Source organism: Siphateles boraxobius, unplaced genomic scaffold (assembly GCF_051911475.1).
Source record: "Siphateles boraxobius isolate OS27281-9 unplaced genomic scaffold, OSU_SipBor_1 16, whole genome shotgun sequence".
NCBI classification, from domain to species: Eukaryota; Metazoa; Chordata; class Actinopteri; order Cypriniformes; family Leuciscidae; genus Siphateles; species Siphateles boraxobius.
Window position 1 is genome coordinate 6,876,649 of NW_027508766.1, and position 25,999 is coordinate 6,902,647.

Consider the following 25,999-nt stretch of genomic DNA (forward strand, 5'->3'; position numbering starts at 1 on the left):
GATCTGAAACGCAAGTGCCAAACGCAAAACGCATGTAACTTTGTTGCGGATGTCACAAATCTAAACTGGGTTGGTCTGAAGTAGCTACATTACTCATAGGTGTGGTTTGGGTGTAACGTGCAATAAACCAATCAGAGCGTCATCTCACATTCCCTTTAAAAGCAGGCGAATTGTTCCAGGGAGGATTGCTATTATAATGGCGGATTTGCCAGGCGCACGCCAGGAGCGGTTCACAGCCGAGGAGACCGACGTTATCATTAGGGCGGTAAAAGACAGAGAAGTGACATTGTATGGGAGAAACCCAGCCAAATTAGCTTCAGTTAAACAGGCGTATAATAATTTGGGTAAATGCGTAAGCTAGATTTATGCCTATTTTTTCACATCTTCATGGACACCACAATGATTTCCCTCGTGTGGTAATATTTTTCCTTGTAATAATTATATATGGTTTGTAAAAATGGGAACTGCTGCTCTGTGTAAATGAGAGAAGCCAAGTGTAATGCGCGTTGTGCACGCTACATTATGGCCAAGCATGCGCCCTTAAAACAGCATCTGAATAACACGCCACTGACTTTAGACGAGGTTTTTCCTGTTCTGTGACGGATTTGTTTTCTAAAACTGCAAAATAGCACCAGGGAACGTTTACGCCGGAACACGCCGCCTCTTTTCGCTGAACCGCCCCCGGGAGCGCAAGTTCATTCCCTAATTTAAAGTCCGCTGTGCTTCAGGTGCAAAATAGAAATGATATATGCATCGGTGTACAAAATCAATTGCGCTGGGTGCAAGATAGGGCCAAAGATCTCTCAATTCACGCGATCAACGGTCTGTCATCTGCTCAATGCTCATCACTGCAACCTTTCATATGATGGAATAGATCTAAATATAATGCTTTAATCAATAATTTTCACAATTCGTAAATCTCGATAGCTGTAATAGTAAAAAACGTAGTAAAAGTATTTGAGAGATTACACATGTAATGACAACACTTTTAGACAATCACAGCAGTGGCCTTTAGACTGAAGCCTCACACAGACAAGCCCCTTCAAACAAAGCGCTCAAATCAGAGGCTAAAATCAGGCCTTTTATTTCTAAATGATGACAATTTTGATCTGCTCATGCGTGAGGTTAAAGCTCTTAAGCAGACCATCTACGGGACAAGCCGGATTCCACCATATATTTATGTATACTATAATAATCTTTTACATTGTAATACAGTTTAATATTTGGCATGTTTGTGTGCTGCTGCGTGTGCGTCCCTGTGTGTGTAATGGACATGTGTTGAGCACCCGCCTATAGTCGCATATTACTAATGCGCTCTTTAAATAACAAAAAAAATATTACTTTATTGTTTATTTTTACAGGGACAATGCACAATTAAGAGTAATTGCACCAGAGTAAGCTAACAGCTAGTATATTGTGCCATTGACTTAGACCAGGTTTCAGTTGGTCAATGACACAGTCTATTACAGTTGCCATAAAATAGGAACGCGCCAACAATGTGCCTGAACACACCTCATTTTTAGACTAGCAAGCCCATGGGCGAACAGATGGGCGCAAATGCATTTGCTATTTCAACAAAGTGGCGCAGGACGTAAAAATGATAACTGCGTCAAGCTGAAACTAGCAAAAAAACACGTGCGTCACGCCTGGCGCTGCATTGTGCCAAGTGTATGATAGGGCCCAAAATATCTTACATTTAGAGAAGGATATTATACAGAGTATATACTATCTATAATAATAGTGATAATAAACACCTTTTAGACTTAATATTAAGAAATGTGCATTGTGCAATATAAAGTTTAATCATAAGATTTATATCAGTAAGTCTAAAGTGATACATCAATAAATATGTTAATGGATTTGTAGTATACTTCTTATGAAATAAATGTATTTTAAAATAGATTTTGGTATAGGTTTTTTATACACTGGGGTTGGCTAGTGATTTTTTTTTGTGCTTTAAAACTTCTGTTAAGGGAGCATAGTGGTTTGGAACAATTTGAGGGTAATTGAAGGTTTCAATTTTGGGTGAACTATCCCTTTAAGTTCTTCCTTGCATATATTAAGAGATGTGGTGTAAAAAAAAAGTCAGTGCACATTGGTCAGCTCATGTTTCCACCCAAAAATGAAAATTCTGTCATCATTTACTCACCTTTGTGTCGTTCCAAACCCGTAAGACTTCCATTCATCTTCGGAACACAAATGAAGATATTTTAAAAATCTGAGCCAGTTCTGTACTCTCCATTGACAGCTACACAACTCACACTTTGACTCAATTCATATGGATTATTTGATCTCTTTATAAACGTTTTAATGCGTCAAAGTGGTAGTTGCGCAGCTGTAAGAGGAGGGACAGAAAGCTCTCAGATTTCATTTAAAAAGATTGTCATTTGTGTTCTGAAGATGAACGAAAGTCCTTGGAACGACATGAGGGTGAGTAATTATGACAGAATTTTTATTTGTGGGTGAACTATCTCTTTAAGATGTAAACATAATATACTATCACATCATATTTCCAAAATAAAACCACTGGCTTCATCCAAACTTCATTCCAGTTTAATTACATTAAAAAGTGTATCTGAATCACAATTAGAAGCGAGTACCTGAAGCCTTGTGTTTGATGCCACAACCAAACCATTCCTCAAAATGGAGTGCCAGTTTTCTATGTGTGATCCACTGAAAGTGATAGAAAGAGAGAGAGAGAGAGAGAGAGAGAGAGAGAGAGAGAGAGAGAGAGAGAGAGAGAGAGAGAGAGAGAGAGAGAGAGAGAGAGAGAGAGAGAGAGTCAGTTTGTCTTTTTTTAAACTGAAAAATTAACAACCACTGTTGCCATAAACCACTCAAGTCAGCAAGAAACTTCACACCTGGCAGTTGTGGTTTTGATTAAATTTGTGCAAAAGGCAGATTTGAAACCTATTCTATGACTCAAAAAAATCTATGGGGCTGTTATATGCTTGAATCTTATTGGTTGACGAGTGTTCTAAAGTGTGCAATCATTTTCAGGGAAATGCACGACTGATGTATTTCCTTGTCCATATCACTTCGCCAAATAATTTCAGTTATTTCAAAAGGTCCTTACAGCCTTCAACAGCAAAAGAACCAAAACCCACAATGACACTGACCAAGCAAATAAATAAATATAGTAAACAATAGTATAAAAATTATAAATTATTTCCATGTTTTTTGTCACAAAATTACGCTTTATTAAATGTGGAAAGCACATACTCTTTTTCTCCCACTCTCTCTCCCAGTCAAACTCACACACAGTAAGTACGGACACACACTCGCACAGAAACGTGTTGTCAGCGCTGCTCTGATGATTTTATCAGTAAAATAGTTTAGCAATTTAAAGCTACATGATATTTTTCACTAGCGAGGTAATAACGGTGCTGTTCTTGAAGCAGATAAACTTACAGTTTCGCTATTAGTAGAGACGCTGGTGCCGAACACTGTTGAGAGACGTACAGACTCAGGTAATTCACACACGCTTAATTCTCTCTCTGCTATCAATGGCTCAATCCTCCATTACTAGCTCTAAAATTATGTTTTGGAATTAGCGACGGAGGTGTGGGATGAGATGAGCAAGATATTAGTCCTACACACAAGAGCGTTTTAAGGATAAAAACCTGACAAATGTCTTGGAATACAACATCTGTCTGAACAATGTCTTGAGGTGTGGTAACCGTACTGTGGTAAGGCGGAATAATTGACTCCGGTTCGTTGAATTATTAGAAAATAAATAACGCATAACTTGTTTCTTGTCGTGGCGTTATTCCATACATATAGTTTGCTGCACAGCTGAATAGAACAGACAGATGGAACTGATTTCCTAATATTGTAAATGTAGTATATTTAATATTAGAGGACAATCACAAAGCCATGAAGAACATAAGTGATAAATTGTCATTTCTGATACAGTAGGTCTTATAGTGCAAACCTGGCTTGTGGCTACAACATTTGTTCAGCACACCCACAGACCATTCAGACTGCCTGATTCACATTGCACACAAAACTGCCAAGAGCTCCAGCAAGACAGATATTATAATATACTTTGGGAAAAGCTAAAACACATTTTACTTAAGCCCTGTTGTAGCCTAATCATGAATTTATGAATTTGTAATGCTGTGGGTCAAATCTGATTTAAGGATAAAAAGCTCAGTTTCTTAGGTGTTTAAAATGGAACTTACTGAAAAGCAAAGGTACTCCCAAAGAGGACTTTGGCAGCTCTAAAGTTGGATTCTTTGGCTGGCGGACTGCTGAGCAGGAGGAACTGATGGGGTGTGTGCATGAACTTCAGTTGCTGTTGTGATAGAAACAAGACATAAGAGTTTATCGTTGAGATGCTAAGCCTAAATAATTTTCTTTGCTTAAAACTTTGAAAAGTTTCACAGTGCCTGTGAATTTAAAACTCTCTTCAAAAATACATAAGAACTGAAAGATGGCTTCTAAAAGAGTCATGGTTCTCTCTTAGGGAGGTAATGCCAGCAATTCAATGAAAGATTAATCCTTATGCGTCTAACCCAGATGATCTTAATCTAGACCAGACACATTTTCACATTCTTGTGGCATTTGCAGAAACATTTATGGAAATCATAATAAATGCTTAATATAGATACAAGACTTACTCTAGTAACAGGAAGCTTCACTATGTGTGATCTGTTACTGGATATCACCCTGTAAAAAAATGGATTTATCAACCATATACTCCATTAGGTTTGAAACCCTCCGCTGCAGGACTGTAGATGCATTTAAATACTGTATATGCGTGATTGTATGTCACATGATCATACTGATTGTCCAAGGTACAACAAAGATGGATGCACACACTCTCCATGACTATGTAATTAGAGCTGTTATAAGAGCTGACTGTCCCATTTACACATCATTAAAATGCAGGAGAGGAGTAGATAATGATTGAACTGTCATTCAGTCATACCACTGCAGTAGTGGGTGAGCCAAAGGATCGTGCTTGTCCATTTGTCTCTTTATCTCGAGATATGGAGCCTGTGCAGAAGAAACAGCAACAATTAAAATGTCAAAATGCTCCTCCATTAGGAATCAAAGCACCAGCTGATTTCTCTGAAGAGTAGTGCTATAAAAGATACAGGGATTGTGATTTAAACTAGGGCTTAAATAAGTTAAATATAATATTTTGCAGAACATTTGTTTTTACCGTTGCCGTAAAAAGTATATAAATACTTTTATATACAGTATACATTTATAAAGTATTATAGTATATTAAATTGTAAAAAAAATATATATATATATTATTTTAAGGTTTTGTAATTATACATTTAAGTACTGAGTAATATTAATTAACTACATGTAATTACTTTAGGTTTAGGGTTTGGGGTTACACTTTAATTTAAGGTGTCATTGTTACAGTGTAATTATATATTTAAGTACTTAGTAATAACAATTAACAACATGTACTTACTATAGGGTTAGGGTAAGATTAGGATTTGGTTGAGGGTTAGTTGCATGTAATTATGCATAATTTACTCTTATTACTACGGTAAGTACATGTAACGTAACAAGGACACTGTAAAATAAAGTGGTAACAAATGAGTATGTTAAAGGGTTAGTTCACCCAAAAATGAAAATTATGTCATTAATGACTCACCCTCATGTCGCTCCAAGCCCGTAAGACCTCCGTTCATCTTCAGAACACAGTTTAAGATATTTTAGATTTAGTCCGAGAGTTTTCAGTCCCTCCATTGAAAATGTATGAACGGTATACTGTCCTTCTCCAGAAAGGAAATAAAGACATCATCAAAGTAGTCCATGTGACATCAGTGGGTTAGTTAGAATGTTTTGAAGCATCGGAAATACATTTTGGTCCAAAAATAACAAAAACTAGGACTTTATTCAGCATTGTATTGTCTTCCGGTTCTGTTGGGGATCCGCGTTCAGTGACGCTGCTGACGTAAGACGCTGCTGACGTGTGTCTGGTGCGCCCGAGCTTCGTTTACAGTCTGAGGGAGACGCACACTGGAAACAAAACAATCTTCACAAACATGTCTAAGGATTTCCACACAGAGGAAGACTTGCATTTTTTTGCCCAGCCATATTTATTTGAACCCGAATACACGGACGCACCAGATACACGTCAGCAGCGTCTTACGTCATCAGCGTCACTGCGGACTCGTGAACGCGGATCCCCAACAGAACCGGAAGACATTACAATGCTGAATAAAGTCGTAGTTTTTGTTATTTTTGGACCAAAATGTATTTCTGATGCTTCAAAACATTCTAACTAACCCACTGATGTCACATGGACTACTTTGATGATGTCTTTATTTCCTTTCTGGAGAAGGACAGTATACCGTTCATACATTTTCAATGGAGGGACAGAAAGCTCTCGGTCTAAATCTAAAATATCTTAAACTGTGTTCTAAAGATGAACGGAGGTCTTACGGGCTTGGAGCGACATGAGGGTGAGTCATTAATGACATCATTTTCATTTTTGGGTGAACTAACCCTTTAAATTATTATAAAAATACATTCATTATTTATAATATAGCAAACATAATATTCTTTATATTATATATTTTAATGTCATTAAAATTTTGATTTTAATTGATAGACAGACTTAAAAACAATGCAACAACCTTAGAACAAACACTCTCCTGTCGTAAATTTCTGGTTGATACCTGGGTCATTTCTCTGATAGAGGTGATACTGTCAAGTGCTCTCATCACTCGGTCATAGTCCTTTTTCTGAAGAAGAACCCAAACACACAATGTAATATTCCTTCATGAGTAGCAGCATTACACAAAAAGACCGGGTAAGGTAAAGCTAAACGCTCTTAGTGTTTTAAGTACCCTGGGGTTGAAGGCAAGTGCTTGTGAGTCATTGGGATCCACCACAGAGGGATATGGCTCAAAAATGACAACTTTTCTCGGAGACTCCAGCGCCGATCGGCACATGGAGACCAGTAAGTCTACAACCTGTTGTCACAAACAGAGATTGTTAAGCCATTTGGTTAGAAGGTTCTGTACAGAATGACTGTATGAATTCTGTGTTTGTTTGTTTGTGTACCTGAGCACCAGTGGCAATCTCATCAGCAGCCTCATTCATGACCCCTAGAGTTTGGAAGGCGAATACACATAACTCTCTCTCACACACTGTGGGCTGCAGGACACATATAAACAAGCTTATTAGAACGGTAAATTATATTATTAATCCTGGATTAATATAATCACATGTAACATAAATTGGCTCACTTCAACTTGGACAACTATCCGCAAAATAATATGGCACAAAAATATGGAAAAAAAGAAAAGAAAAACATCTTTGATTGTGACATGAAAGCATAATATGGTTAATTTCTGAATCTTTTCAAGTTAAAATAATCTCTTTCTATTTTAAACAGAAACAGTGGCTGTCTAATAAGAAATATAGAAAAGAACACAAGCTGTGTTTGCTTTTCTTGAAAGAATTAAGACTTTAACTGCAAGGATGCATTAAATCGATCATAAGTGACAGCGAAGACATTTATTATGTTACAAACGATTTCCATTTCAAATAAAATATTAAAATAAAACTGTTTTTAGCCTGAAACTTTCGAAAACTTTCGAAAACATTGGAAAATCTTACCAACCCCAAATTTCTGAAAGGTAGTGTATACTCAATATAAGAGAAAATATAAGAGTAATAAATATAAGTAAATATAAAATATAAGTAAATATAAGAGAAATCGCAGTCCAAGATTGCTTGTAGACCAAACAGACTCACTCTGAGCATTGGTCCATTTTGGAACACATGAGGTTCATCGCAGACCACACAGAACTCATTCAGGACAGGGATACGCTGTTCTGCATACTCCATAGTCTGCAATTATAAGTCAAGTAAACACATGTAGCAATTATTCAGTAACATTTGCCTCCTCTAGAACAGTATGACAGCATTAGTGGCAACCACAAGAGATCTACCCAAACCTTAAAACAAGCAGCACAGTTCATCCAAAATTTAAATATTTTCATAATGTTTGGAACATTTGGAATGACTTGATGGGGAGTAAACAATTTTTGTTGCAGATTCAGTCTTGTTCACAAGAATACTAATGACTAGAAAATGTCAACTACTCCAACCAACCACATGCCCTCAAGCTCAGGTTGCTTCGGAAAGAGGATGTTGCATATATTTGCAAGCAAAAGACTGTTAGACTGTAAAATACTGTTTGATTAATGAAATAAGCCAAAGGGGGAAGTGAAGATATTTATTTTTACCTGAACAAGGAAGCCTCTGTCTCTGACTGGAATGGATTTGGCTCCGTTGTTTGGCTACTCAAGAAGACAGAAAAATAGTTTGAAGTCTCTCTAATTTTTTTTAGCTAAATATACAAAGTTGTTTTCACTGCCTGTCAAACATTAAATTGTGGGACAAAATGTCTCAACTATTAAATTGATCTCTCTGCAAGATTTTATTTTTATAGATCTCTCTCTCCTTGGCCTGTTAAATTCACTCATCTCTGCCTGGTCGGAGCAATTCACTGTTAATTTGTGTTCACTCTTATTTTTGCTGTATATAAATTCTGTTAATTAATTCTTTCATATCCAAAACACTCTCGTAACTCTGACCAAAGCCAAACCGAACAGGCAATCAAATTAGGCAAATCCTAAATATGTAACCTCAAGGAAGTATGTTCATAAGACGCAATCCCAAGCATCATTACCTGAGGTGTGGAAGATAGTGATGGGGCCAGGATGCCGATTAGCCCTGAGGTAAGGGAGAGGCGTCTGCTCTCAGTGACAGGTTCTTTAAAGATGTCGCTTTTCTTGTCACCCATCTTGGTGCTGCTGGAGTAGGACCTGCTGAGCAGACGGTGGTGGTGCTTCAGGCCGTCCAGCTCTTCAGTCCGCACACTGCCCGAGCAGGAGCGGCCCAGGAGCCGGTGAGGCTTTAAAGCACCGCCATCGCTACTGCCAGCAGCATGTTCGCAGCGAGGCTCGGCCACGCTCGACCGCGGCGACAGTTTATGAGGCCGCAGTGGTGGGCAGTCCTCTGGTTTCACAGCGGTCGAGCAGGGCCTTGGCAGCAGCCGGTGGGGCTGCTTGGGGGGCTGATGTTGCTCCATCCGCGGGTCACTGGAAAGGGAGTGACCCAAAAGCTTGTGCGACTTGCCGACACAGCCGTCCATTTCTGGCTTCACTGTGCTGGAGCATGTTCGCCGTAACAGACGGTGGGATTTTGACACGCCATCCTGCTCGGGTTTGAGCTTCTTTTTGCTCTTCACACAGCCAGGAGGAGGGTAGCTGGGGGATCTGAGTTTGCACAAGCACAGCACATTAAATCACACTACGGGAATTATGGAACAAAAAGATGTTGTGCAATTACACTTGTGCAAATCCTGCACATTTCATAAAGCTTTATTGGCTGTTTCACACCAATTTTATTTTTCATGTTGAGGTCTGCATAGTTCGCAAAGGGAATGCACATTTCTTCCACAAATGAACTATAGTAGGTCATGCCTCAGTTACTGAGATACAAAGAATTTCTGCATTTTCTGTTTTCTGAATCATCTTGATTTTCATTTTGGTTTCATTTTATTATTCATAAAAAAATACACAGGTAGTAAGGCATTCAGGTAAGATATACTCTTTATGACAATCTAAATTTGCAAATCCATTGCCACATTCTCAAAATCAATTTTCTCAACATTACAGCCCAGTTCAAAACTGCTTGCCACCTTGGAGTCTTTCCAGTTCAGTGAAACATTTCTGTGAACTCTTCTTACAGTTTGATAACCATTCAATGACCATTATGTCTCAGACTCTGGTCTGATGAACTCAAAGATCATGAAGCTAATACAGTTGCTGGCATAAAAATAAATGCTGGTACTGAATACATAAATGTAGCTTAAATAAATGTTTACCAAATTCACAATAGTGAATTGCTGATTAGCAAACACATTTTCTCAACAGAGGGCAAAAAGATACTTCTCCATTGAGGGTTTTTCAAAAAGAAGCCTTATATTCAAATTACAATTACTTTTTGCAAGGCACATATTTTTCTAATATTTCATTACAGTAGGAGCATGGTCAAACAGAATAGTACACAAAGACATTTAAGAGTAAGGTTAAAGCTGTCTAGCAATACAAATAATTCTAATTAGATTTTTGATTCAATAGTTTAAAACTTTTCTGCAATGGCAAAGTAATGGCATGTACAAAGCAATAACATCAATACATAAGAACAGAAAAGTTCAAGAGAGAGTTTTTGAGCTGTAAATATGAGCTCTTTACTGTGTGAGGTTAATTAAATATTGTTCATTGCCTTTAGTCCTGGGTTTAAAAGCACTTCAAAGAGGGATAATAAACTCAGGATAGTCCAGTATCGGTGTAGCTGAGGGACTTACCTGCGTAGCGTTGAAAAAATGTGCAGGGGAGACTTCACCTTCTTCTCTGTTTGCTTTTTGCCATGTGGGTTGATGAGTTTATCTTTGCTTTGACACTTCCACTGCTGTGTGACAAAGGTTTGCATTATTCTGCCAAGAGAAAGCACACTCATGAAGTTAAAAGGACCTAGAAAACCCAATATAACACTAAAAAACTTTTTTAAAAATCTACAATTTTCTTACTTTTTCAACTGATGTCCAAGTCCAAATCTGTCTTTTGAAGACACTTGAAACACATCAACAGTGGGAACTGGAAAAGAGACATGAAATTCTCCATGAGAAAAAAGAATAGTATTGCAAAACAAGGTACCACATAATGTAACCGTTTGCTACAGTCGTTTGATTTAGCCATCAAAGCATTTGAGAGGTTTTTAAAAACACTGGAACAGAAGGTCACTCTGAAATGAGCCACTTATGATGAGTAATATCTTGGCAGGAGAACAAAGCAGGCATTACAGCCATGTCCAAGTAACTTTTCTCTCTTTCTCTTGCAATCTGAACTGAAGTAGCCATGTTCTTGAGTCAAGCAATTTTAAACAACTCTACAATCAACAGAGACAGATCGGTGTAAGGACACACATTTTCACCAACATGAACAATTCACATAGTATTTATGCAAAAGAAACAACAGAAACTCCATCTAACAAGGTAAGTGTGCCAAACAAGTCTGTGTTAACGGAATATCATCTGATTGTATAGTCTTAAATCCAGGCTTACTACAGGGATGTGTATTATCACCTCTGCTTTTCTTTGTTTATATGAATGAACTTCAATGTAACAAGGACGATCTCACTTCAATCAAATAAGCTGATGACTCGGTTTTAATTTCTTGCCAAACGGACACGAATTCAACAAGTGTTCAACTAATTTTAAGTCTTTTACAATGGTTTGTCTTCTCAATGTTCAATTGTAGATGACTGTTATCAAAGGAATTATGCTTTGTGAATCAAAATAGGACAGGTACGGCTAGCATTTTATATGAACAAGTTATTATAAAAGGTGTAAAGGTAGAGCAAGTTTTAAATTTGAAATATTTAGCTACAATATTGATGACAAATTCTCATTCCAGGAAAATGTGGACCATATACATAAGAAAACAAGACAGTGTTTTAAGTTTACTCAGAAAATTAAGACATTTAGTAACGATAGGAGGGTCCTAACCATTGTTTGGTTCGATGATCGAAAGTATTTTAAAAAGTAAAATTGTTTAGTGATATGGTAATTTAGCAATGAGACAGAAAAGTAAATTAGTAAGTAATTTACGAAGCAAATAAGATTACCGACCAGCTGTTTTCACACTTTGTGGAAAAAAAAGGCAATTGCAGTATATTCGGACCAAACCCATCCCCTCCACTCCTGATTTGAGGCCCTCCCTTCGGGGAGCAGGCTGCATATACCAATGGCTAAAAAGAACATATATATAAGATCATTTGTTCCATTGGAGGTGACTGTTTTAAACCAAATTCTTAATTGAGGTATTATTTCTATTTACTTATATATATTTATATATACTTGTTTTATGCACGTTTTTAATGGGGACAAATTTGTGTTCCATGAGCTTTGTTATGTGGTATGTAAGTGGATGTACAGTATTGTCTGATAAGATGTATTTTTTTTTATGCAAGGAACAAAGATTCATTTCTGTCCAAAAATCTAAACAGACAATAAAGTCAAACAAACAAACTTGTCTAATGTTGATAACAGCAAAATGATTTGCATGATCTTCTTAAAGAGTTGTTAACTGCATTTATGGTTAGGGTAAATTCAATTAAGTGTTTCACAACCTTTCTTTACCCTCACAGCCCCATCTGCCCCAAAGCTCAAGTACCCCTTTATTTTCTTTATAGAATAAGGAATATCCGAATAGAAAAAAGTTTTGAAATGTCAAAGTCTGATCACTGTTGCCAAAAATCTACCTCTATTTGGTGTATTTCTATATATATATATATATATATATATATATATATATGTGTGTGTGTGTGTGTGTGCAACATATAATGTAATTCACACAAATTGAAAAAAGTTCAAACATTTTCTTCTTCAATAAGTACAGTAACTGAATGTGCTATCCTATTGATAACAAAAAAACAAACTCAAGATTAATTATTTAACTGAATGTGCTATCCTATTGATAACAAAACAAACAAACTCAAGATTAATTATTTTAACTCATTCTAATTTTTAATGGCATATTTTTATTTTATACATCATGACTTCTGTTTTATAAGTTTAACTAAGGTAAATCTAAATCTAAGTACCCCTGGTTGGGAATCAAACCAGTAGATGTTTATAAGATTTATACTTTATACACAAAAAAAGCAAACTAACTTTGTTATATGTATGTCTTCCAGTATTTCCATACATTATCAAACTAAATTATGTTTTTGTTTTGTTTTGGTAAGGGTTAGGTTCAGGGGTAGGGTTAGGATTTGGGAATAGAATGTGAAGTTTGCACAGTATAAAGAGCATTGAAGCATCCAACTCTGCCCAACTCGGTGTGTGTTTGTGTGTGTGTGTGTATTCTAACCTGGTCCATTCAGATATTGTGTGAGGGAGCAGTGAAGCCGCACAATAACAGGTTCACTCCGGATCACATCCCAGGCAAGTGCAATCTCCTCCTATGAACAAATGCAGCATTTCAGTTTCACATAGAATATCAGACACACACAAAAATAAATATATAAATAAATAATATATGGTCATCGTCATTCATCTTTAACAAGACACTGAACAATAACACTTACATCGAGGAAAGTGACATCAATGTGTAGGTCGATGTCCACATCATCAATTGCACCATATTCCCTATATTTTGAAAGGGGAAAAAATACAATTCCTATTTTCATTTTGGACAAAATTATTTAAGCTAGTGAGATTATAATCTTTGTCTACATCAGATTGTATAGTACATATTCATTAAGAAATGAAATTAGAAAATTAAAAGAATATATCACTCAGCCAAATATGTTGTTGACAAAGCTTTTAGGGATTTGAATGGAATTCACAACAAATTTAGACATGATTAAGCGGTTATCTTCGTTTATACAGACGGGTTACAAAACATTTTGCTGGAAAAATTGACACAAACTGTCATTTGCACAGTTTTAAATAGGTTGGGACAAAGAAAGCAAAATAAGACATGACTGTTTTTTATCAAGGAGGTTGAATGCAAATTTTCTAAGCAATTTGGCTACTGGTCATCATCCAATACCCTGACGTTTGTGGAAAAAGGAAAGTCATCTCAGATGAAGAGCAAGTAATTACATTTTATTGAAAATAACTTTGTTTTCTTGGGAATAAAGCATGTTGTTATCATTCATTACATTTTTATTTAATGTTAGAAAAAGATTTATTAAGAAAGATTGCAGAATAAAATATAAAACCAGATGAATGCATTTCTTAAATGAGTACGCAGGTACACTTGATGTTGAAGGGATGCAGTTTGATACTGCAGCTCTGCTACTGCGCTTCTCTCAAAGCATTTATTTCTCATAAAACCATTGTGATGAGTTTGTAGCGTTGCTCTGGGCTAACTGTTACCATGGTTATACCTCACTCCCAAATGCAGCCGCTGTGCCTCAAAAGCAAGAGGTTAGAGAAAATAATAATCCTCTTTGATCTGTCTATGCAACAGCTTGCATACAGCATATAAACACACACTCATGTTCAGACAAATGTAAACACACAAAATTACACATTTACTAAGGTAAAAGAAATTCAAAGCAACTTTAAGGAATAATTGAAGAAGTGTTTTACCAAACACGGTATAAGATGACCATAAAAGCAGTTTTGCATTTTAAATTAATTCTACTTCAACGAATAGGCAAAAGCATTTAGTGGGATGTGTCCTGGCTGGTATTATTAAAAGAGGCCTCACTGAACCCACTCATAGAGACTGCGGCAAAAAACTGCCCAGGTCATTTTTCAAGCAGAACACTGAATAAATACTCAAAACGGTTTTCTGTCCATGACTCAGGGCAAATGCATCCCAAGGATCACACACTAGACAGGATATAAAACGCACACTTCTGCTGCTATGAATAGAGTCTTTATTGCTGTTCTTTCATTTGACGGTCTGCTGTTATCAAAAGCAGCTTGACAAGATAAACTTTCAAGGACGAAGCTTTTAATAGCTGTCGCCGCATGAAACACCATTCAGACAGGCAGATTTTGCGGGGTGAATCACGTTCGTGTTGACAATCTATCATGAGTTCTTTTTTCATCCGAGTTATTAAGCACAAACACGAGCATACGTACATGTTATGCTGTTGTCCACAGCATTCTTAACAGCATCAGTTTCAAATGTGTTAGCCTATTTCTTGGTATAAATTTGCTGATTGCGGAGCAGATTAGGTAAAAGCAAGCCTCTACGTCAGGATAAACACCACAGCAATAATTACATCATTACAGCCCTGGAATCACACAGAATCCGCTCAGACTATCACAGACCGTCCTTCAGTTGATCACAGAGCATTTCCCCAAATGACAGATTGGAGAAATGGCCACCTGAGGGTTATGGGACCTGGTTCAGGCAGAGGACGACCTTGAGTGGGTTAACTGTGCCAGAAAACTAAAGAACGATTGCTCAAAGTGTCGTTTCCCATAAAACACTTCACTGGTGGTGGAGGAGAGTTCAGGAACTAAGTCACAATTCCACATTTTTTTTTCTGAGAGCTGATGACATGTTTGCACATTTACTGACATAATGCCACTTTACACTGAATTGTTTTTTTAAACCCAAGTTTAATTTGCAAAAGTTTTCAGTTCTCACATCAACATCAAGAAAAAAAAATGAATGGCCAGTTACCTGAGAGATACTGCATGATGGCCATATAAGTCCCTCACGGCTGCCAAATCAGCCTCCAGCTGGGGGTGTTTGTGAAGCTCTCCATCATAATTGACCTAGCCACATAAACACACAGGTCAAAGGGTGATGCACAGAACCCAGGGTTACAGCCAGCAGCACCTGAGTATTTATTCAAAAATTAATAAACAGCACTTCTCCGCTCATGATTTTTTCTACCTTGAGGCGAGTGAGTTTTTAATCAGCATAAGATCCAGAACACTTCAAACAAGCTTCTAGACATCAATCACTATTGATGACTATGGCTCTGCACTCTCTTAACAATCAATACACATCATACACTTAGATTACTCTATTATAGGATCAGTCTCTTTAGACTGTCCTAAATCAACTGTCTGGATTTCTTGTGAAACAAAATGACTTAAAACTAATCAGAGATAAAAATCAAATAGTCTAATTTTCCTTGATCCTTTTTTCTAATACATCACTGAACTGATTAAAAGACCCTATTTCTCAAGAGATCCAAGGGTAATCATAATATTTATTCAAACCTAGTTGGTGGATATGCTGCAAAAAGTTAACATGATTAACAGGTATGTGATTCTGAACAGGCAATATATGAATGACAGGTTTAGAATAGCTGCCCTTAACTACTAAGTATCTTAAAAGTGGAGTATTATTTATTTGTTTTCTTTGAATATCTAAAAAGTATTGACCTGCTTGTTTGAGCATCGACTTGCTCATCACAGTAACACCAACTCAACCAATGGTGTGAGATTGGGGACGGGACTATCTGTTTGTCCAACCAATGGAAGACTCTAAACTAAAGTAAATTTTGTAGGGAAACCTGCCATTATTAAGCCTGAAATATATGGGTCTTTACATAAAAATGAAAGAAATATGGCCAATATTATGTACGTTGATCATGCTTTAGTTTGGTGGATATAAATGATTAATGACGTTTAGTCTTTTTAGATATTCTGCACAACAGAGATCAAGAAAATTCACCGGGTGTTCTGAAGTTCAGAGAGAATATGCCAGCATGTGGCATGGAAGAGTCTCCCGAAGGCTTTGAGATCATCAGAACAGCAAAGTATTGCAAAATTGCCACATTACAGTGAGCAAGAGCCAGCAAGCATTCACTGCCAGACACATGCATATTAGTGCATGAATCTTCATCACCTCCGGACTGGTCCTCACAGGCCACAAAGCTCACTCACTGACTCCAGCTTTATGGATTTGCTCCAGTGGATGGTCATTTGTCACATGATTAATTTAAGCACAAGCTGTGTGTGCAAACTAACATTCATTCTCATGATGGAAACATTCTCAGAAGAGTGAAGGACTATCATTGACAGTTAAAGAGAGTCAAAACGTTTTTTATATGAGCTGCAAACTACTTTAAGTAAATTTACCATGAAATGAAAAGTCTTAAGCCTGAGGTGCTGCAGGTTTGAAGCTTGTTTTAAAGGTGTAAGACCTTAGGAAGTTTAGTTGCAGTGAGAATGTGAAGTTGAGGTTCACATGGGAAACAGGACCTTGTTTATCTCCAACTCAGAAACTTAAAAACTTACTCTGAAATTTTGCCTTTTGATGGCAACAAAATTGTGAAATATTATTACAATTTAAAATAACTTTTCTATTTTAATATTTAATTTTTTTTTAACTGGCTCAGTTCCTTTCTCTCGAGCTAGAGCAAACCAAGGCTGAAATTCTCTGCACTACAACTACCAGGGTTCGATGGGAGGAATGGATTTGCCTAATATTAAGCTATACCAGTGGTGTATACCTGATTACCTGTTTTTTTTTTACCCTTAAATGGCCTAGGATAAATGTGCTCATTATTATTTCTGTCGTCTGCCAATCCCAAACACCCCCCATTTAAGTTGGAAAATGTTCAATACATATATTTGATAAATAAATAAATAAATAAATAAATAAATAAAGTAATTTATTCCTGAGATGGCAAAGCTGAATTGTGGGTGGTTAGTGGATAAGACCACATATAATACACAGATAGAAGTGTTATGTACATAAGATGTAGTAACTCAGCTGAACGTACCTGTCCAACATAGTAGAACTCCTCAGAATCATTGTCACCCTCTGAATCCTCCTCTATAGCATAATGGCACTGGAGAGATTTCAAAAGCATAAGTCACAATACAAGTGATTCATTGGTGTTCCTGAAATTTGAAATTAAAACATATTTTATAATAAAGGTTAAAAAAAAATACAGTCTTACCGAGTTTTTTTCAGTTTGAAGTTTTGATTTAATAGACAGACAGCTGGTGCCATCATTATTTATGCGTATTTCTAAAGTAAATGAACAGATGTGTGAGTATGACATGATATTGTGAACTAAGAATGTCAGATGGAACAATAAACAATATTCAGTTTTTATGAAAAAGACCATTAATGGCATAATTTCTGTGACAGGCCTGATCATGTCCAGAATATCCAACCAACACACTCATCTAACTTCCTAACCTGTGCAGATCGTATGATGTGCATGGTGACAGCAAAACAATTGTTTAAACTAAATTACTGTAGATCTTACTACAAGGCTAGTTGTTTTTGTTAATTCCACTACAATTCCAAACCACAAAAACCTACGATTTTAGAATAATCTCTGCTCAGAATCACAAATCTCCAAAAGCTGGGATAACATACTTCCTAAAATACTGTTAAAAACTGTTAAGACAACCGTGACGTCTTGACCACTGTAGTGGTACTTGAATTTCTTTATGACTCTGAGTAAAAATGTATGCATTTATGCAGTGGTCGGAGTCAGAAAACATTTTAAAACGGACAAATTGTGCAGAGATCAGCATAATGAATAGGCTCATTAGTTGTAATGTACTGTGTAAGAAGATGTCAAGACTTAAAATGTTGGACTGTTTTCAAAATCAGAGAAAAAAGCCTATTGTGTGTAGTAAATGGTGTCTAGGGGATGCGGAGGCGCGCGCGCTGTTACAATCATGTCATTTTTTCCGCGCGCACCTTTGGGCTCATGCGGACGCGTCGAGTTTAAACAAGGCTTTACGCCAGCTCAGCCACAGTAACCCCTCAGCCACAGTAACAGCTAAACTTTTACTACCCTGTTAGAAAAAATACATAGTTGCATAGTTTCATGTGGTTCCTCTCCCTCACTGTATTATGGGATTGCTATGTGGGGAGAAATGTGCTGGTTACGTTTGTGAGACAATCAGCTGATTACTATTATTATATTATATATTAAGACCCTTGATCCTCACCTGACTATGGCTTTGTAAACTTTATCCATGATGTGGTTTATAATGGACTGTGGTACAGAAACAGTGACAATGTTACACACTCTTGGCTTACTCTGGCTATTCTCTGCTGTCTCAGACGACGATATGTTTGTCTCGTTTTAGCCACCGTAGCTTCTTCGAAAGGGAGGGGTGAGCAGTGGGCTGAGCCCTTAGTGCAACTCGCAACCGAACCGCTAGATGTCGCTAAAAAGTACACACTGCACCTTTAAAAAAAATTTTTATATAAATACTGTCAATAATTTATTCAGCAAGGAAGCATTAAATTATTAAAAATAGAAATATATTTTTAAAAATGGAGATTAAAACTGTTAAACGCAGCTATTTTAAATATGTAATATATTTCAAAATATTACTGTTTTTACTATAATTCTTATCAAAATCAAATACATGCATCAGAAACTTCTTTCAAAAAAATAAAATTATACAGACCCTACAAATTTGAACGGTATTGTTAGTGTGTACCATGGCTATAGTTGAGGTGGCTTTGAGTCCAATGTAAAATGCCATATGGTGATCATTCAGTACCACCATATTATCAAAGTGTCATAGTGACACCATCTGACACCATCACTATACTATGCTACTGCCACAGTACTTTTTTTGTAATGATCGGTCTAATGACCCTCATTATTGGCAGCCATAAAGGATCAAACTCTGAGCTAACTCCAAAAAATCTGAATATGTAGTAGGTGGTGGAATCATGGCATGGGCGCTAGTTCAGGGTTGGAGCAAAAATATTCAGCCAAAAGGGCCTTGACCAAAGTTGAAAACCACTGAAATATTTCTGTGAAGTACACTCTGAATCTAAAAGACTGCTGGTTTCCTTTCCCCTTAGGCGTGTCTTTAAAATGTCTGTTCGTTCAACTTTTTCATTGGTTTTCTGTAGCTGCAGCCGTTTTATGATTCACTATTAGATGATAAGGTATCTTACCTGTTGCAATTCTATTGAAAATTACTGGTATTGGATCCCTGGTGACTAACACTTCATCATCGTTTTCAGAGTTAGACACATAGGTGTTATCTGAAATGAAAAAGACAAACAGGTGGGTAACACTTTACAATAAGGTTTCATTAGTTAACGTTAGTTAATGTAATAACTAACAAACTAACAATAAGCAATACATTTGTTACTGTATTTATTAATCTTTGTTAATGTTAGTTAATAAAAATCCAGCTTTTCATTGTTTGTTCATGATAATTCACAGTGTATCAACTAATGTTAACATTTGATTTCAATACAACATTTGATTTCCACAACATATTAGTAAATGTTCTAACATGTATTAACATTAACTAATATTAATACATGCTGTAGAAGTACTGTTCATTTTTAGTTCATGTTAACTAAAGTAGTTAATTAATGTTAACTAATGAAACCTTACTGTAAAGTGTTACCAGCAGGTGCTATAGATACACCAAGAAATCTGAAGACCTGAAGAAGAACTAACAATGTAATCAACCTACCAATGAGTGGTAACAAAAACCAAACTGCAGCTTATACATAATTAAAAGAATAGCTCCAAATGAGAGTGAATTGAGCTGTGTGCTTTTTCTACAGTTTCAGGACAATCCACTATTTTCAGGTTAACACTTTCCTTTGGCAATTTTTGGCTAAAATTGTGCCAAGCAAATTCCTCATTCTTATGCAAAGCTGACTCTCTGCGATTATGCTGTGAATCAGGTTTGACTAAATCCTTCAAAAAGGGCTTTTAGGCTTTAGATTTTGGGGACAACTCTTGTGTGTTGTATCAAAACATCAAATGTCAATCTTAGACTAAGAGCAATGCCATAGCTTCACAACAAAATGAAATTAGTAGGCTAAGTCAAACTGAATATAGATTGCACTAGGCAACTGCTCAAAACCAGCTACCTAAAAGTAAAAATCCAGTGTAATCACAATACCCATAAAACCCACTGAGCTTTAACATTGTGTTCTGTCATTAAGGCTGATAAGATAATGAAAACAAACACAGTTGCTCACTTGAATGTACTGTGCCATTATAATTATGTGATGGAAAAGAGACAATGGGAAACGTCTTAGGAGTATAAAGCAGCTGCGGTAGAGCACTTCATCACACTAAAGCTGAGAATAATGCAGTTCAGCTGGTTTATTTTTATCAGTGGTATCAGTTTCCAGTACTGAGTAGATCCAGTGTCATCTTTCCTATCAGACCAGTTATATACTGAGTAAATTACATTTTTAACATTTTTTTATATTTTACACATGGCCAGTTTACACATGGTATTAGATGCATTTTGGTTGATCGGATCACAAGTGGATGAAGCTAAATACAGGTGTAAACGGGGTCTAAAGCGTTTTGAGCTTGTCCACTTTCAACCACTTCTAGAGGTAGTCGAAAACGCATTCAACAGGATTGCTTACGTAGTGTAGACGCTCATGTGGTTGAATGCATTCCAACAGCCACAAAAGAACGCCTGCTCTACGCCTACTGACCTAATGCATTCTCGCACAATTCCTGATTCTAACGCACCCACCGCATTCGTCATGATCTTTGCGGAAATTAGAGCAGAAACGAAAGCTGCTCTCTGCATGTTTTTCCGTCGTCTCCAGTCGCGTTCATATGTAAACTGCACCAGCTTATTTCGTCCATTAGGTCGAAAGATCTGAAAAAGCCCATACATTTACCCACCCATAGAACCTCCCCTCGAGGAAATCAGGACATAAGTGGTCGAAAGTGGACAAAAGAGACTGATTACAACACCAGGTGTAAACACGTATGTGTCTGCCTCATCTACTTTTGATCCGATCTAACAAAACGCATCTTAATACCAGGGGTAAACAGGGCCTATGATATTCTGGTCCCAGGACATGGCCAATGTCCATCCTTCTTTAAAGGCTATGGCATTTCTTGGAACTATCTGCCCACTTTGAAGAATCATTTGTCTAAAGCACTGATGTTCCAGCATGAACAAATTTGAATATCCCTAGGGTTAGGAATTTTTCAAAATCCCAAGCAAGCAGTAGTAATAGTGTTTATTATGGTGTTAGTAATAGGTCCATAATGGAATAGGATGACTGGTGAGAGTTTGGGGGTATCATTTATCTATTTATCAAATAATCCATTACTTTGTTTGTGCAATACCTGGATAATCATCAGAGACATGAACGGAGTAGGACACCCTGCAACAACAACAAAAAACAAAACACAAATATAAACATTAGACAGGATATGTAACACTGTACTTCATTATACTGGTTCTCAGACATATTCATGCACATACCGTATGGTAGCTGACACATCACACTGAATCAACATGCAGAAACAGTTTGAATATTAAGTTCACACATATTGTGACAGACACCTACTGGAGCTACACTAGTACACTTAAAACCAGATGTTTTTCGTTCTTTTTTTGTACCCGTTTCAATCTCAGCGTAATAAAGTCGTCATTTCATTTATTGTACCTGACTCAGAAATACTGCAACAGACTCTGCAAATAACTGAAAAGTACAAAGTCTGACCAAACATTTCTAATTTTTTATATACAGAGTCACAAAATCATTGGAGACCACCAGAGAAAATGCTATTTTGGGGTTTTGGGTCACTTTCTATTTTAATAGGCTATTTATTTAATACATTGTTTTGTTACAAATTATATTATTAGCATGTAAAATTAATATACATTTACCATACAATTTTAACAGACGAAATCTACACGAATGGGAATTTCACACGAGGATGAAAAATATCCCCACACAGGTTTTGCAATGGGTCAAGGTTTGCCAGGAGGATTTGCTGTGTTCTCCAATGTAATGTTGCTTGGTATGAAAGTGACTTCCGTATGAGACAAATAGACAATGGACCGTAATTTCATCCCTCTTTTGCTTTAATGACAGCAGCACTCAACCTGCATGAATTCCACAAGCTTTAACATTTTACGAAATGTTGGGATCCCACTGCACCTGTCCATCGCTCACAGAAACACAAATCCAATACCCCCCGTCTACTTGATAGCTCACAATCTAAACTGTTCACATAAAGGCTTATGAAATATTAAAATAATTGGTCAGCTACAAAAAAATAAATAAATAATGTTTTGGTGCAGTGCAGAAATGTAATGCTGTCAACTAAGACAGAAAACCCATCTAGTGTTGACACCGGAAACTTTAAATAGAAGCAAAACTGCAATTAAAAAAAAAAAAGTCTAAAAAATCCTCTCACAGTTACACAAAGGTGCCTGACAGAAATGAGCAGATGGAATATATAAATTCCAAGTGAAAAAAGAGATTCTGCAAACAAAGAGACTATCACTTCCCAGAAGGGTGCTGCCCACATGTCTTGAATACAGCTAATCTAAACACTTAAGTAAGAGGTAATTAAGGAAAGTGTAGTCTCCATTTCACGCAATCAAGTAAATAAGCTTGCAAAGAACAGCATTGACAACAGGACACGGTCTCCTGTAAAGTACCTTGAATTAATGTGGAAATTAAGTGGCTTACTAAAAAGCCTTATAGTGATCAGCCTGAAACTACCAAAATCATACTAATTACTTCGATATAGGCTGATCTGGCAACTGTGAAAATATAATATGCAGGAGACCTTTATGTGCTTGTGTTTGTTCGCACCATTGCACAAATGTGAGAAAATATATTAAGGAATTAATGGAGTCAATGACCTTATACAGGTACATACCATTAAAATCATGGTAAATAACTTACCATATACAGTCTTAAAAATAAAGGTTCTTCAAAGGTTCTTTGTTGGGGTATATGGTTCCATGAAGAACCTTTTACATCCAAGGAACCTTTCCACTGCACAAAAGGTTCTTTGTAGCGCCAAGAGGTACTTTAGATTGTAAAATGGTTCTTCACCATCTCATGTGACCTCACATTGTTGGAGTAAATTTGTGTCCCATACAATGATTTATTTGTGGCGGCGTACCACAATCTCTGCACTGACCGCCACAAAAAGATTTGAAGTGTTAATTGATTATTACAGCATTTTTTTTACTAGATCTGCAATGAGATGAGTTTGTTAACTTGTTTTCCGCCTAAATAAAAGCTGGACTGCAGTTTCCGTCAAAATAGAAGCTCACGTGCATGTAGCAATTTGCATTTAATGATTTTTTGATCATAACAGCTCTTCAATGTATATGTTAAAATATAATTATTATCATTAATTAACAATAATAGTTTCAGCCTCAAGAGTGTACGTGCAGCAGAAACCTTTTACCTTGTGTGATTTTGTGTGAATTTACAATTTTGTCTGCATGCCTAACAGTTTACATTGCATTATTACATTTGTATTCATACACTGTCATGTAATTTGATTATTGATTGATTATGATTATACACGGTCATGTAATTAAATAATAATACAGACTGCAAATAAAACATAATACACCGCTATGTTAATTCGCGCAAACTATTGTTATTGGTTGTTTTGCCGTTTTACTTTGAGCATGATTGGTTAATCTGTCTGTCTTCCAGGAAACTGTCCAATGAGAATGTGAGCAGCTCTGCGCGCCTATTTTAAGTTTGAAAATACGTCCGTTACTCTCGGTCGGTAAACTGCTGCTGCTTGCGTTGATTACTCGGTCAGACCTGGATTATTTTATATCTGCCTGTTGAATTCCTACATTTTGAGCGAATTTTGATATGTCAATGAAGAACAAAGCTGGAATGTGAACAGAGGAATACTGGCGATATCAGGTAAGAAAACATTTTTTCTAACGTTTAGGGACACGGGTAACGGTCATAGGCTTAGTGCTAACGTTACTGCAACCTCATAAGATAAATAAGTTATCTCTGTGTGTGTTTTTGTACTGCTTCACCATTAGCGTAGCGATATTAGCACGTATTTCAATGTAATGTTAGTACCATCTGACATTGCTGTGTTTTGTTGTTGGTAACGTGTTTAATGTTGTCAGCTAACGTTAGTTTAAAACTCAAACGCATAAGAGGTAAAAAAAAACGTCATTTATTCGTTAGAAGTATGTTTACATAACCTCTTCAAACACTAATAACTATATTGAAAATATATTTGTTTACATTATTATTATATTTTTTAGATCAAGCATTGGAATAAGATTTTTATCGGGGGAGAACACCCAACAGAAAGACCCATTCACCAACTACAGTAAGCTAATTTTACCCACTGTTCAAAATCCTACACTGGGATTAATGTATAGTATTAAGTATGATTTTCATCTTTAAAGTAAGACATTTAACATTAATGATAGAAAGTCTGGGTAACTTTTTGTCTTTTTTTCTGCTGAAGTGGGGCACTGAAAGGGGATTCATGTCACCGTCATCAGTCCTTTCTTTAATCACTGGAAACCATTAAGGGAAAGACCCTCAGACGTGTCATAATAGGATAAATGCTGCTGCAGGTAAAATTATTTGATGGTTTGATTTTGGTGTAAGTTACCTATTGGCTTTTTTTTGTGTGTGCTTCCCTTGCTATTATACACATTTCTGATGGGATTGCCATGGTTTAAGTGTATGTTTACATTTTTAATCATGTAATAACAGTCTCAAAGATGACATTACTCAGTTCATGTTGTGTGAATGTTATAATGGCAAACGTTTTAACAATTTAAATCAATTTTAAGATTGTTTAAAGGAATGGTTAAAAAAAACTGTTTAAGGACTTTTCATTGAATAATTTCTTCTTTCCCCCCTTCAGATTCGCCAAGTATCCAGCTGATTACTGGCAATTTGGTGGAGGATTATTCTTTAGCTGCTATCACTTCTGGTACGGATTCATTGACCTTTTGTGTTATTTTTTTATTTGACCTAATTTAATAAATTTCTTTTAATTAGTACAATGTATGGTTAGGATTCTGAATTAAAACAGTGTAATGTTTCTCCACAAATATTATCAGAAATATACGGAGCCCCCAGGGGTCAGGCAAAAATTGTTGAAACAATATAAACCTGCATTGAAAGATATGTGAAAGAGCAACAGACCACAACCCTCTCAGCTCAACACCAAAATTTGTTGATTTCATTGTACTTAATATTTTAAAAATACCTGCATGTAATTACAGCTGTAATTAATATTAATATTCCTAAAGACCTCTTAGCCGAATCACACAATAGCAGCTAAAGTGTTTTACAATACAACATCAACACAATAAGTACATTGAAACCATAGGCCCCAAGTATGCTCTTATTAGATATAATATTGTTAAAACAAAAAAAAATATATAAAAAAAAATCACCATAAAATACTGTGTGTTTGTTTTCACAGGATCCTCCAAACCCAACCCCAGCCATCGTCCTAAAGGACTGCGAGAATGGGAACCCTTTAGCCAGTGGCAGTGTTTCCATTAGGATGGATGGAGAGGACATGGTTGAAGATGAGGAGCATTGACGTTTCCCTGGGTGTTAGCCTGCTCTACTCGATGTATCAAATCTATAATGTCGCCTACCCAAAGTGCCTGAGAAAGACATTGTTGTTTTTTGAGGCTTTTGTTTTTAAAGGAGTGGACCAGTCCCTATTTGTGTGAAGAGAGTTTATAATTCCATGTAGTACAGTT

General features: G+C 36.5%; 1 protein-coding gene across 1 annotated transcript in view; it reads right to left on the reverse strand.

The window, feature by feature from the left end:
* Positions 1-25,999, reverse strand: part of parp8 (poly (ADP-ribose) polymerase family, member 8) — a 38,173-nt gene that overhangs the window by 4,376 nt on the left and 7,798 nt on the right. The window contains exons 3-21 of the mRNA XM_077231318.1: positions 21,598-21,635; positions 19,425-19,514; positions 17,443-17,513; positions 17,263-17,331; positions 15,204-15,298; positions 13,141-13,201; positions 12,924-13,014; positions 10,580-10,646; positions 10,358-10,486; positions 8,675-9,263; positions 8,229-8,282; positions 7,735-7,830; positions 7,039-7,131; positions 6,822-6,947; positions 6,651-6,716; positions 4,934-5,001; positions 4,623-4,671; positions 4,185-4,297; positions 2,601-2,673 (exon numbers count right to left, since the gene is read on the reverse strand). Coding sequence (XP_077087433.1) covers positions 2,601-2,673; positions 4,185-4,297; positions 4,623-4,671; positions 4,934-5,001; positions 6,651-6,716; positions 6,822-6,947; positions 7,039-7,131; positions 7,735-7,830; positions 8,229-8,282; positions 8,675-9,263; positions 10,358-10,486; positions 10,580-10,646; positions 12,924-13,014; positions 13,141-13,201; positions 15,204-15,298; positions 17,263-17,331; positions 17,443-17,513; positions 19,425-19,514; positions 21,598-21,635 — 2,038 coding nt within the window. The remainder of the gene's footprint in view (positions 1-2,600; positions 2,674-4,184; positions 4,298-4,622; positions 4,672-4,933; positions 5,002-6,650; positions 6,717-6,821; positions 6,948-7,038; positions 7,132-7,734; positions 7,831-8,228; positions 8,283-8,674; positions 9,264-10,357; positions 10,487-10,579; positions 10,647-12,923; positions 13,015-13,140; positions 13,202-15,203; positions 15,299-17,262; positions 17,332-17,442; positions 17,514-19,424; positions 19,515-21,597; positions 21,636-25,999) is intronic.